General features: G+C 36.2%; 1 protein-coding gene across 4 annotated transcripts in view; it reads right to left on the bottom strand.

Annotated features, from left to right (window-relative positions):
- The window catches only part of LOC118200182 (COMM domain-containing protein 3), a 42624-nt gene extending 37546 nt beyond the window's left edge, over positions 1-5078 (bottom strand). For 2 of the 4 annotated variants that reach the window (XM_035372111.2, XM_035372112.2), the window contains exons 1-2: positions 4855-5078; positions 4604-4703 (exon numbers count right to left, since the gene is read on the bottom strand). In XM_035372111.2, coding sequence (XP_035228002.1) covers positions 4604-4703; positions 4855-4984 — 230 coding nt within the window. In that variant the 5' untranslated portion in view covers positions 4985-5078. The remainder of the gene's footprint in view (positions 1-4603; positions 4704-4854) is intronic. The other 2 variants (XM_035372113.2, XM_035372114.2) reach the window with 1 other exon arrangement.
- Positions 5079-15215: the final 10137 nt, after the last annotated feature.

Genomic DNA, 15215 nt, shown 5'->3' with positions numbered 1-15215 from the left:
CAAAAGTCATTAATCTGGACTCGTCGGGACTTCGGCGATTCGGGATTATCGATTTTTCCAGATTATAGATCATCAGTTTAAATCTGGTAAGATGGCATGCAGAAATTACAAAATTAAAAATATGAAACCGTAATTTATGAAATAAAGAACAATTATGATCTAAAGGGTATCAAAATTTACAAAAAGAAAAAGCTTAACATTTATCTGTTTACTTTATTAAACATTTCTTTCAAAGTTGCTTCCTTTCATGTGATAATACTTTCTCTTTTATTCTATTAAACAGACATAATTTCTTGTTTAGTTACAAAGTTCCGCTGTTCAAGTCCTATAATTGCTGTGTCGAGAATACCGACTAATGCACAGAAAGTTTGTAGCTTTGAGGTCTGGATTATAGATCATTCCGGATTATGGGTGTCCGAATTAATTACTTTTGACTATAGTTACTCCTGAAAATGTCAGGACAGTTTCTGTACTTATTGATGAAAATCTGAAGAACTCCATCAGAAGACTTGCCAGCAGAATCTACCTTAATGTGATCCAGCATGCACAGAATACTGAGAAACAAGCTACGCATGTTTGTGTTTAAAATCCAATGTCACCAAGCCATTCCCGTTTGAGCTGCGCAGCAGAGAGAAGACTTCATGAACGAAATGCTCCTAATGATTGATGATGACGGATTAGATGTTGGCTGCATATGGTTGACAGATGAACCACATTTTCACGTGAATGGTGTCATGAACAAACAATTGGCTATTTTAGGGTACTGAAAACCGCATTTGTGTTAAGCAAACCCACTACATTCCCCAAAAGTTACTGTTTGAGCTGCAGTATCCAGCAAAGTTGTTACTGGCACCTTCTACTTGTGAGAAATTATCACTTCTGACTGTTACATTGAAATGTTGGAACAATATGTCGCCACATTGTTAGTAATTAGGATCTTACAGGCAATTCGGGGTTCATGCAAAGATGGAGCCCAACCACACCGCACGGACCAGGTGTTTCAGTTCTTTAACCCTTTGCGGCGCACTATACGTTAACATCGGAATTTCAACAAAAAAAGTTGTATGCAGTCTATTTAGTCCTAAAGGAGTATACAGGTAAAATTTTGTAAAAATTGCACTTACCATTTTAATTCTGTGGGTGTTCCATGAAGTGGAACACTGCGCCGCCAGAGCTTTTAAAAGTGCGACTAAGTGAGCATTGCAGTGAAGCACGAAAATGAGTAGAAGCGTTTGCATAAGAAAGAAAAAACTATGTATTATGGCTGTATACATGGTTTCCTGGATATACACAATATTCTTGAATATATATATGGATAAATGAGATAAATATCTATGTACATAAGTCCTATATACAAAAATATTTACAAATTTTCGGAAAGAGTTAGACCTCTCCGCGCCATTTATGGAAAATTAATAATAAAAAAATTAACTATGATTAATGTTAACAATAAAGAAAAATAAATCTATAATATATACATACACGAAAAATATCTACACAATTATAGAAAATAAATGGAAATGAGATTAAAATGCGACAGCAAAAAATTTGCTCAGGTGTCAGAGTGTCGGGCAGGTGTAAAGATGAGTCAAGCTACTAATAAAATTCCCACCTAAAAACTACTCTCAAAAAATTCAAGATGCCAATATTAGGGTATTCATAACACAAAACACACCTCACCCCTCAATACTGCTTTGTTTGAATTCATGCCCCCCCAAAAAAAAACAACGGAAACAGAAAACATAAACAGCGGATGTTCTCTCCTAAGCACAGATGTTCTGATTCGTAACAGCATGAGATCCCTAAAGGCGCAGTGTTCCCGCTAATGGAACACCTTGTTTCATTCAATGATTCTGCGTATAGTTTATGTATGAAAGATTAAAAAAAAATATAGAACAAATAATTTGGAGTACAGCCAGCAAAATTATGCCTAATTTTTTTTCCAAATAAAATTTTTTATATCATTAAAAAAATAGAGAAAATTACTTGAAAAAAAGTAGATTTTTAATAACACATAATAAATGAAAATTCTGTGTATCCTTGTGATATGCTGCTATCTACTGTTTAAAAAGAAAAGTTCAAAGTATATTATAAAGGCATTTTTATCTATTTACGGTTGAATTTAAAGTTTTCAGAAGCAATTCAATTTGGGTGTTCCATGTAGTGGAACACTGAGCCGCAAAGGGTTAAGGAATACTTCAGGGATACAGTTATTGCTTTGGGCTACTCCAAATTTACTGGAACGGGAATGGATTGGCCTCCATGCTCACCCGATCTTGCCCTCTTGTGATTAAGTTTTGTGGGGCTCCTTGAAGGACACTGTCTCCCAGAAGAAGCCCACAACACTGCACGAGTTTGAAGAGTCAATCTGTGAGGCACGTGCATCCATTTCCTTCATACACTACAGAAGGTATCTGAAAATTTCGTTCTTGGTTTGCCTCACCACTGTATTGCAAAATGTGGACATTTTGAAAACACTGTGACATGATAACAATGACAGCTTACAGAAGGCATGTTTTTTATACTTTCCCAGAACGTACTGCGACTACAGCGCCATTTATTGGCAACTTTTGTAACTAAATGTGAAACTTCTGCTTCAGATTTTTACAGCTGTCCCAATAAGCATACCTTCTGTTTCATTCTTCTATGGATCTTTGTTTTCAAGTTATTTAATTTTAAAAACAGGGGTCCTTTATGGGACACCCTGTATCTGTGAAGTTTGAGATATTCTGCAGTCAATGACTGCCTTTTGGAATATGATGTACATATGCTAAATTCTAGCTATATTTGTGTTTGTGAGAATTTGTTTTCTTTTAGTTGCAATCATTCCCTTTAACTTGTGAAAATGCAAATGTATTTTAACTTGTAAGTTACATGGTATATGCACATTTAATTTTCTAAATTTGTTTTGTGAACCACCATTTAATTAACACACAAGCTGGCAATTAATATAGTTTTATATGTAAATATCCTCATACCTCTTTGTAAATGTTATCTTAATTTAATGATGTTAAAAAAATTTTTTTAAATCTGAAAGCTTTTAGATTTTACATTATGCCCAAAGGGCCGTTCTTTTAACGTTTTCTGCATTAACTTTATTTATTAAATATCATGTTCTTCACACTTAAACTATAAAATTCAATTCAACAGCAATATCCCAAAATAATTTTAAAATGAGCATACCTTTGGAATTTTTGATATACAGTTTGCACGCTAAAGATAGAAAAGTTTTTCATTTGCCATTACCCGCTTTGAAATTGTTCAGTTTCTTAATCAAAAACTCATAAATGCTTTACAAAATATGAAATAGATAATAAAACAAATTCCAAAGTTGGGCTTCCAGATGCCCATATTCGGAGGAGGATTATGTTATTCAAAATTTGATGGCTCTAGATACCGTTGTTTTATAACAATTCGAGAAACATACATACATTTATGCAGATTCTTCATTATTTAATTTCTTTAAATATAACACAGGGCAATAATATTTGTTGGCAACAGTCTGAAATGCGAAACATTGCAGAAAGTGAGTCTATGCAAAATGCCAAAAGGAAATAAATTGCCCTTCTGAGCTAACGCTCCTTTGGGGTAAAAATACATAAAGAATCTTGTCACTGATGAACTCCGATAACTTTCAAGAACACAGAGAGATGCAAGAAATAAGATTCTGTAGCCACGGACGAAAGACAGGCAGATAAGCAATTTTAATTAATTTCTTTGAATCTAAATTTTTTATGAATAATTTATGGAGATGAGCCTGTCTGATAGTTACTAGGCTAGATTGTAGATTATGAGACATTGTCGCAAAGTTGTCAAAAGTTGCTAAATCTGGCAACATTGTATTTTTACTGAAATTATGCCAAGCTACGAAAACCATTAGGGTATAGGTTTATCATTTATACTATTTAACTAGCCTTTTTGAATATTCATCATTTTACTGTGCTTCTCATAAATAACTGTGTGAGCAATATGGCTTCTCTGAGAGATGAATACCGGCCAGTCTGATCCTTTGTCATATTTGTGGTGTCAGGAAAGGCACCACTGTATTAAATAAGTATTTAGGAACAAGTTTATATATCTGCAATGGTAAAAAGTTAGAATAATTACTATCTAAAAAGCAAATATTTTCTACATGCAGTTTCATTATAAAAATTCCTTGCTATTTTATAATATTTTACTTTCTTTATATCTTATAAACTCAGTATGTATCTTGGAATATCTTTTTAAACTCTGTTGCAAAAATTTTTCCATTCTATAAAATATTTAAACAGAAAAAAAAAAAAAAAAAAAATTACACAAATATCTACTACAAATCTTTACAGAAAAATTATTAATTCAAGAATAAAATTTCTGTAATCTCTTGCTGTGTGTTGTTAAACCTCATGTGATACCAAAATATAACCAAAAATGCATAATTATTTGATACATTTTTTGTATAATTTTAGTTCAATTTTCTTGGTGGTTCTCTTCTTCTAAAAGTGGGTAGTAATTTCTGATCCCTTGGTCACACAAAAAAAATACCCAAAACTGAATTCTCATAGATTATAACGCATTTTAAATGTTCATAAATAGACGTGTAAGTTTGTTTCATACTTTACCACACCTTAGAGACATAGGATCTGCATCATGCTTCGCCGCTTCTAACAGAAAACTAAGCAACGAGCTGTACGCTGTTTTTTCATCTAAACTTTTACAGTCACGTCCTATTCAAATAAAATTTCGCACTAGTAAGAAAATTATAAACATAATCTATGACTAAGTTTTTATCAAAGAAGTACAAAATTATGCATTGCGTTATAAACATTTTTCATACGTATGAAAGAAGAATTTTTTTTTTTTAAATTGGAAACTCGCCTTTCCTGATAGGTCTGCTAACAGCAACTTCGCATATTTCGGTAAGTAGATGGCTATATACATTATCAGAAATTTTTGATATGTCTCCTGCGATAGAAATTCCGTCTAGTATATTTTTACTAAGTTCCATTTTTCAAATTTTTAAAACTTCTAAAAAATCTACACAAATTCACTTTATCCTCCCGAAATCTAACAGCAGACACTAAATAGAAATTGACTACACTTCAGTTCACGACAATTTTTCAGCACTTTAACATATTTTGTTTATGTGGTTGATGTGATGTAGCTACTTATTTATTTAAAGCTAAATTAAAGCTTCCTATTTCTTTATAACTCCAGTTTCTCCTCAGAGGATGATCTGGTCTTGTCTCTTTAACTCGCCTAACGAGTTCTGTTATATACGTAACTGTAACTGTGTTTGTTATTATCTTTAATCATGCGAAACTTCTGGGGGCGCTGCGATCACGAAAGCTGAAGGCAGTGTCTAAACATAGCTCCGAAATTTTTAAATAAGTGTTTCAAGAAATGTGTTCAACTCTCTTAAAAAAAAAAAGTGTAATGCATCTTTCCTATGCAATGTCTCATCCATCAAATTGAAAAAGGAAACATCGCTTATTCAAAACTTCAAATTGTTTGCTTCACTTGTTCGCTGTTCACTATCAACACGAGAAATCCAAAAGAAACCCTGGCACGGAATATTCAGATAAGTAACATTATGTTCTCTATACAATATCTTATTCTCTATCACTAAAGTGCCATTAAATTTCTTTATTTATTATTTCATAAGATTCTAATATTATACAATAGTTAGTTATAGTAGCAAGTGATGTGGTTCTTTTCCTCGTAACTATTCCATAGACACGCCACATTCCTTATCAGTAGTCCGTTCTTATCAGCAATTCATACCCTTCGGAGGCCCCTCCTTTCGTGCTTAGGAATTTCTTGAGAGGCAAAAATGGGGATCTCTTGACCATCAATGAGTATAGATTGTGATTTTTGTAACTAAGATCCTCGCCTTTTTTTCTTCAGGTCTCATACTTAGAATTATGAGCAAACATAAATACAGTGTGACGGAATTTGTTAAACTTGTACTATAATAAATTACAACGGTTAAATTAATTTTATATTCAACTAATGTTTAAGAAAAATAAACTGTATAATTTATTTTTGCTGAAATGCTCTCACACTGTGTATGGATTTATGATTTTGTCAATTACTGTTTTTCTGAAATACACATGAATTTTTTGGGAACGGTAATAGTTAATGTTACTTTAGTTAAAATATTATGTACATCTCTGTGATGATATATGTCTTTTCTTCTTAGGTCTCAAGATAAGGGCATACACATTACCTTGTAGGAATTCATTTATTTACTAATTTTTGCATACGAACTCCTTTTAACTACACTCATGAACACAATCGTATTTTAGGATACTTTCTACTTCTTTTCCTTTTCTTTTTATAAGCCCTTTTTCCCCTCTATTATTTTTGGGCCATTTATTTTAAATTTTATTTTGTCCCATCTTCTCTTTCTGGCCGTTTGAACTCGTACAAAATGTACGAAGTTCCTTTTTACTCTCCTCAAATACGAAATTGCCCACCCTTCTATATACCTTTCTTCGCACCTATGCTTGATTTTTCGCCCATCGGTGCAGAAAGACTTAGCGGGTGCAAAACAAGACATCTGTCTACTTTGTCTGTCTGTCTTCAAATTGTTTGCTTCACTTGTTCGCTGTTCAGTATCAACACGAGAAATCCAAAACAAACCCTGGCACGGAATATTCAGGTCTCAAGATAAGGGCATACACATTACCATGTAGGAATTCATTTATTTACTAATTTTTGCAAACGAACTCCTTTTAACTACACTCGTGGACACAATCGTATTTTAGGATATTTTCTACTTCTTTTCCTTTTCTTTTTATAGGCTCTTCGCCCCCCTCTATTATTTTTGGGGCATTTATTTTAAATTTTATTTTGTTCCATCTTTTCTTTCTGGCCTTTTGAACTCGTACAAATTGTATGAAGTTCCTTTTTACTCTCCTCAAATACGAAATTGCCCCCCTTTCTATATACCTTTCCTTCGCACCTATGCTTGATTTTTCGTCCATCGGTGCGGAAAGTCTTAGCGGGCGCAAAACAAGACATCTGTCTACTTTGTCTGTCTGTCTGTCTAGCGAGTGCAAAACAAGACATCTGTCTGTCTTAAACGATGTTTCTGGGCCTGCGTTAAATGAAGGAAATGTTTTTCTGGCAGCTGTGGCGAGCATATTTGGCGTTAGTTTGTATCTTGGTTAAACAGCACGCACATACCCAACATATAAAAAACAACACATGGTGCAGTCGACCGTAGATTAAAAAAGAAAATCTTTTTTGAAGAACCATGCAGTGTTGGTAAAAAATTCTAAACAAAAACATGATAGGAAGTGTTTACAGTGAAATCGAAACTATCGCTGGTAAGTGCGTTTTATATTTTTATTTGAAGTGGCTAAAAATACGTATATATAAGCTATTTAAGGTCCTAAATTAAATATGGATGGATTAAAGCCACCCAGTAATCTAAATTTCGAAGGTAATTTAAGTGAAAATGGGAACAAAAATTCCAAATTTATATGTTAACGTCTGGTGGTATTACTAAATCACCTGAAATTAAAGTAGCTATTTTATTGCATATTATTTGTGAAGAAGCACGTGCAAAGTTCAATACTTTTAATTTGAGTGAAGAAGATAAGAAGGATGTTGACAAAGTAATTGAAGCTTTTGAAAATTTTAGCATACCTAAAGCAAACGAAAGTGTTTATAGACGTATATTTTTCTGTCGAACACAACATGTAGGTGAAACGTTTGATGATTTTTTAACCGATTTAAATAAATTAAGTAGCAACTGTGGATTTGCAGAATTAAAAGATAGTTTAATAAGAAGTAGAATTCTAAATAAAAATCTCAAAGATAGATTATTAAGGGAAGATCAATTAACATTGGAGAAATGTATTAAAATGTGTAAAGCTTCTGAATTAGCAGAACTTCAGCTGAAAACTTTAACTGAAGAAAATAAAATAGAAGCGATCAAACGTAATCAATTCCACCTTCAGAGGAAAAAAGTCAGCCTTGTAAAAAAAACTATCATGTAGAACAAAAGTAACAAAGTACTAAATCTTCTTCAAACTATTAAGGAAATAAGTACAATAATCCGAAACCATGTAGAAAATGTCGAACTTTTCATATTTTATACAATTGTCCTGGTTTTAATAAGATTTGCTTGTACTGTAAAAAGAAAAATCACTTTTCTAAAATGTGCACTTATAAAAATGTTAATGTTGTACAGAATAATTTAGAGCATGAGTTGCATAATAATGGTAATGAATATATTTTAGGGTCAGTAGAAGATACAAATCCATTTTCTAAAAATAGAACAGAATGGTTTGAAAAACTAAAAGTAAACATATCTAAATATTTATTTGTTAAGTTGGATACTGGAGCTCAGTGTAAAGTGGTATCATTGCCTAAATTTAAACAATTTAAGAGATAAATGTCTGACTAAATCAAAATTAGTTTTGAATAACTAAAATGGTACTAAATTAATGTAGTCGGAAAATGTAAATTATTATGTGAAACATCAAAAGGGAACAAGGATGAAGTAGAATTTCAAGACGTAGCATGTGATTGTGGATTTGATGAATAAGCGAAATCGAAACTCAGCAAGAGCATTTCATAATTGAAATAAACTTATTTTGCTTTTAAAAGAAACAGCATATTTATTTTTCTAGTTTCCATTCTTGTTTGCAACATGTTACTTATTTTTACATAAAAATATAACAAAACTTCTAAGAATTAAAGCTTACGCAACGCTTATCAACGAACGCTAGAAGTAACTACGTTTTTAGCTCGACTCGTTGTTGCCACACGGCGAATCTTAATAATCTTAATAACTAACTACATTTTTAGCTCGACTCGTTGTTGCCACACGGCGAATCTTAATAACTATTCAAAACATTACATCATGTTGCCACTTAGGAAATCTTAATAATTATATGGACACATTAAATTATGTCCACTACATGATAAAACTGTTCCAGCTATTTTAGGTTTACCTAACATTGCAAAAAGTAAACCTAATGCAAAGGATTTGTACAGTAAATCCTGATTCCAATGAAAAGTTACTAGAATCTTTAAAAGGATATCAAGATTTGTTTAAAGAAATTGACATTTTAACTGGATATACATATCATATTAAATTAAAACCAGGAGCTGCTGGTAAAATAGAACCCTGTAGGAAAATTCCACTTAGCTTATTAAATCCATTAAAAAAGAACTTTGCAAGAATGGAAAAAGATAGAACTTTATAAAGAAAGTTAACCAACCAACAGAATTCGTGAATTCATTAGTGTGTGGAGAACTCTTTATTTTTATTATTATTTGTCCACCGACCCAAGAGAGGGCGCTACCAGCTTTCTGCCCCTCTTCTCCACCAGGAAAAATTCGGCCGATGCTATTCGCACCAACATTAGCCACGCATGCGCATTGAGTTGTCAGATCCGTCATTTGAACCCAAACGAAAAGAACGGATTCTACGTACGCGAACTAAGCGTTGTAGTAAATCTTTTCTTTTCTTTTCTTTTTTAAAGGCGGATTACTACCTTGGCGTAGTTTATCACTTTTTAAGCGTTGGCGACTTTTAAAAGTTTAGAAAGGAAAATTGGTTCCTTTTCTTATACAATGAAGGAACACATTTCCTTTTATTAAAGTACATATAAAAAAGAGTAGATTTTTATGTTCGCAATGTTTATCGTTTTGATAAACGGTGGGAATAGTTTAAACGACTGAGCCTTTGATCATAAAGTCCAACCGCGCTGCTCAGTTAATGTGGTGCAAAGCACATCGAAATTGGACCGTAGATCAGTGGAAACGGGTTCTTTGGGGTGACGAATCAAGGTTCACCCTTTACCGTTCGATGGCAGGGTCTGGGTCTGGCGTCTACCTGGAGAACGTCTGCCAGAATGCATTGTGCCAACAGTCAAGTTCGGCGGAGGTGGAATTATGGTCTGGGGGTGTTTCTCTTGGTATGGGCTGGGACCCTTGGTCCCCATTCACGGTAAGCTCTAATCCGATGCCTACTGCACTATTTTGAATGACAATGTGCTTCCTACGTTGTGGCAGTTTTACGGGTTGGAGCCCTGTTACTTTCAGGGCGACAATGCCAGTTGTCATGTTTCGACGTTAACGAAGGCTTTGTATGGTGCCAATCGAGTTCATCGAATGGACTGGCCTGTCCAGAGTCCAGACCTGAACCCTATCGAGAACCTCTGGGACGAGTTACGTCGCCGAATTCAGGGGTGCACTACCCGTGCAAAATCAGTAAAGGAACTTCTATGTCTGTTCCAAGCCCCAGTGGAAGAAAATACCGCTAGCTGTCATACAAAGACTTGTGAAAAGTATGCCCCGGAGGGTTCACGCTGTAATTACCTCTCGTAGAGGCTCTACCAACTATTGATTTTGAATAAAGTTAGTTTTTGTTTTCTATTACAGGTGTCCAAATACTTATTGGTAGTCAGTGTATAAGAGTTAATGGGCTTCACTTTGAGATCGTCGCGAATATTTACATTCGGGAGGAACCAGGGTACAGTCGGTCACAAAAGTATTCGAACACCGGTACCCTATCAGAAAATGACAAGATGGCATTTTTTTTTCTCTTTCTCTCTGTGTGTCGTGTTATTCCATCCTAGGTTTTCTTCTCCCCCCCATCTTGGAAAAAACTGGAAAAAATTGGTCACGATCTCTTTTTGAATGGGGAGATGACATTTTGAGAAAAAGCTGACTACCCTATATTGGAGAATGAACATGACCGCTCTACACACCCTTTCACTCTCTCTCTCTCTCTCTGAATTGGGAAGCCATTTTGGGAAAATGCAGATGACCCTATCTTGGAGAATGGAAATGAACGCCTCTCCCTCTCTCTTTGAAATGGAAAGCCATTTTGGGACCCTCTATTCTTGGGGAGGGAGAAAACTGAAGTCTGCACTTCGCTGTCTCTGAAAAGCGGACCCTCTTCTTCTGATCTTGAAGAACTGGAAATGAACGCTCTACACGATCTCTCTTTGAATTCAGAAGGTATTTTGGGACCTTCTAATGTTGGAAAACTGAAATGAACGCTCTACGCATTTTCTCTCTCTCTCTCTCTCTCTCTTTGAGATGAGTAGCCATTTTGGAGGATTCTCCACCACCATCCTAACCTTGGAAAACTGAAATGAACGCTCTACACCTTCTCTCTCTCACTCTTTCTCTGAAATGGGTAGTCATTTGAAAACTCCCTAACTTTGGAAAAAAACAGAAATGAACGCTCTACACCATCTCTCTTTGAAAATGGGGGGTGTCATTTTGAGACCTCCCTCCCCTAAACTTGGAAAAAAAACTGAAATGAACGCTCTACACTTTCTCTCTTTGGACATGGGTAGCCCTTTGGGGACCCTCTCCTCTTGGTAGAAAAAAAAAAAGAACTGAAGTGAAGGCTCTACACAATCTCTCTTAGAATGGGATCCATATTTCGGGAAACGTGGATCACCTCATGCTGGAAAACTGAAGTGAACCACCAAGATTGGACTCTATATAATATTTTTTTTAATTGACATCATGACCCTCCTCCAATTTGTTATTAAAAAAGTTTTTTTTGTTTTGGTTTTTATCCCATTTCCGATGTGATTTCAGAAATGCAATTCCATAACAGTTCAATTTCATTCGAGGTTAAATGATCTAAACAGTCTTTGACCCACCCATCCGTATGATTATTTTCTTCTCCTTCCTGTTGCACCAAATTTTTAAGTCCATATAATCATTCCATACGGGAAGGGCTGGATCCTCACAAGGCTGTCTTGAAACACTTGGAGTCTCTTTGGGATGAGTGGAGGGATCTAGGATGTCTGGACCCGGCTGCGATTCTACATCCATGATTTCTGGACCCGTTGGAACTTGTTTACCCGGCTGAAATTCTACCTCCATAATTTCTGGACCCGTTGGAACTTGTGAACCCGGCTGTGATTCTGCCTCCATGATTTCTGGACCCGTTGGAACTTGTGGACCCGGCTGACATTCTACCTCTACGATGTCGGGACTTTTTGAAGCTTGTGGACCCGTCTGACATTCTACCTCTACGATGTCGGGACAGGTTGGAGAAGAAGAAGAAGAAGAAGAAGAGGATACTGAAAGAGGTTCTGTCTGTGAGGAGTCCGAAAGAGGCTGCCTGTTTGAACAAGTCGGGGAAGAAGAAGAAGAAGAAGCTTCTGGGTTCTGAAGCGAATCTTGCACGCCAGGTAGGTTCCGGTAAGTCGACCGTTTTTTAAGAGGTAATTTTTTTTCTTCCTCCTCATCTTCAATTGTGATGACTTCAATTTCATTCCGTTGCCGGGTCGATTTTGTTTCGGGCCATGACGGTTTGGTCCAGCTCCTCTTATCATCTAAGGAAGGGATGGGTAAAGGTGGCGGAGGGTTTTCTTCTTTTTCTTGAAACACCATCGGCGATTGGAAAGAAATCTCCTCTTTCAATTGTTTCCAAAGCGAGTACGAGCACCGATCGACGAGAAAGAGACTCTTCTGGGTTGTGACGATGAGATATTGCGTTTTCGGGGGAACAACATAGTTTTGAAAAAGTCTTAGAATATATTTCTTATATTTCATCCTGTCGCTGACTTTAAAACTTCTTTCCTTCAGATTGGGGGCGATGATTCGTAATAGGCGAGAGGAGCGGCTGTGGTCTGAACAATATGAACTTCGTCCTCAGCCGTCGTTCTCACTCCAAACGTAAAATATCGTTTCGTGAGAAAAATATTCTTCCACCGAAAACTCGTGCGCGGATCCGTATATCGCCGGTCTGTTTGAATGGGCCGTCTCAAAGCTCGATCCATCCGATTCCAAGAGAAGGGAGATTCCTCTTTCGTTTGTTGCGATTCGAATAAATTTCTGTATATATTCTGAACGAGCAGGTTGGAGGATTCGACATCTTGGTTGAAAGAAACGATCGCTTGATGAGGTGGTAAATGCGGAATAAATGTCGCACAATGACACGCCAAAAAAATTTTCAAGTTGGAGATTTGCTTTAGCGTCTTCAAATCCTCCCCGTTCGAAATCCGTTGAGTTGGAAAAACGTCTAATAGCGACATGGCTCCCAATGGAAAAGAAATGATCTCGCCCAGTACTCTCGCCTTTTTATATATATAGACACACACAGACACACACAGAGGCCCTATGACGTCCGTTTTATTTGTTTTTTTTGTTTCTCTCTCTCTTCTTTCCAAGAAATCTTATCTCCATGACCTCTTTTTCTTTTCTTAAAAGATGAATGTGTGTGGGAATGAGGAATTGAAAGTAATAATTTAATAAACAAAAAATTATCCAACCATGACCTTCTTTTTTTTTCAAAGTCACCCTTTCCAATCCAAGGACGTCCGGAGATAGAGGAAGCAGGGAGAGAGGAGGAGGGAAGGGAAGGTCACACTCTCTTTCTCTCTATAAATAAAAGGGGAGAGCCCCAAAGTCGTATTTTTGTCCAAGTGGATCATGAGGAGGCATCCCCAGCTCACTACGTGTATTCCTTTCAAATATAAATATGTTGATCTTTCCTTTTATATCATCCAAGGAGTCGTTTACCTGAAAGCCTCCGATTTTTCAAAATGTGCGGGTTATCATACCGTGGGGAGTTGTCAAAAGATGCGGGACGAATTTTTGTCCGACGAAAACGTGTTGATGGCTCGTGACATTCCACCTTTGGATGCACAAATTTTGTTAATGAGACGAGCCAAATATTTTTACACGTCCCACTTTCTAACCGTCTCGCAAATGAATAAGATTATGGATCTTCTTGAGAAGACAAAAGGGATTCTCGTTCATTTTAGTGAATGGTTGCACAAATGTTTGCACGAACCTCTCTCGATCGAGAAGACTGGGAAGAATACCTATTATATTCTTCTCGAGGACTCTCCTCCTTCGTCTCATCTTAAGGAGGCCACGACTTTTGAAAAAATCCTCGAGCAAGAAAAAATAGAATGGTGGAACAACTACCCCATCCCTCTCCCCGAGCATCAAGAGGAACCTGTTCAGAAGAAAAAGAAAAAACCTTTCCAAAAGCCTATCCTCATCCTCCTCGATAATGATGGGGATGAGGAGAAGCCTGTTCAGATTCCTCTCCGTTTGCCAAAACCCGTCGAGGATGAAAAACCTCTTCCTTTCTCAAGACCCCTTGAGGAAGAGAGACCGTTCGAGAAGGAGAGATCTCTCCCATTGTCAAACCTCCTCGAAGATGAAAAACCTCTCCCTTTCTCAAGTCCCCTCGAGAAGGAGGGACCTCTTCCTTTATCAAACCCCCTCGAAGATGAAAAACCTCTCCATTTATCAAGACCCCTCGAAAATGAGGGACCTCTCGATTTGTCAAAACCCCTCGAGGATAAGGGAACCAAAACTTCTCTCTCTTTCGAAGAGGAGGGACCTCTCAATTTGTCAAGACCCCTCGAGAATAAGGGAACCGAAAATCCTCTCCCTTTCTCAAGACTTCTCGAGGAGGAGGAGGAGGAGAGACCGCTCCATGTCTCAAAACAGGACCCCCCTCTATCTCTTGAGAATCCGAGGGAAACGATTTCAATTGAAAAACCATCTATCGACGATCCTCAGAAAAGGTCTTCGGAGGAGATTAGACTTCCATGTAGAAAACCAATCTGCCACAATCATCATCATCATAATAATAATAATATACCCCCTTCTCAACAACAGAATCCTACAACATTTGCAGATAAATGCATTCAAACCAATCCCTTTATAGTAACCCTTTTGATTGGAGAACCCGTGCATTAGCCTCGAAAAAAAATGAGATTCTAGACTGTTTCTATGACCAGAATGTTAAGCCAATAGATAGGTCTAGCTCAGAATTTTTCTTTTTAAAAGAAAATAAATAAATAATCCAAAGACTATTCGTAAATATAAATGGTAAAGTCTCGAGTCGGCTGGAAAAAAATTTTCAGAGCTGAGAAAAATTCTCCAACTCAAAAAAAAAAAAAAAAAAAAAATTTGTTAATTTTTATCATGTCTTAGACATGATAAAAATTAACGACCCCCTTCACTTTTCGTCTGGGAATGTTGTCTCACTCTTTTGAAAAACAAATCGTGATTCATTCATGGAATGATTGCCATTAGAGAAAGGATGAGTCATGGTCTATTTTTAGAAAGGGTGAGACATCCTTCCCAGACAAAAAGAGAGGGTCATTAATTTTTATCATGTCTAAAGACATGATAAAAATTAACCAAAAGTTTTTTTTTTTTTTCATTAGAGAATTTTATTTCAGCTCTGAGAAATTTTTTTTCTGCCAGCCGATTCGAGACTT

The sequence above is a fragment of the Stegodyphus dumicola genome, chromosome 4 (genome assembly GCF_044657685.1).
Source record: "Stegodyphus dumicola isolate Sdum_Otavi_A_Nest chromosome 4, ASM4465768v1".
NCBI classification, from domain to species: Eukaryota; Metazoa; Arthropoda; class Arachnida; order Araneae; family Eresidae; genus Stegodyphus; species Stegodyphus dumicola.
This window is presented reverse-complemented; position numbering and strand designations above follow the sequence as displayed.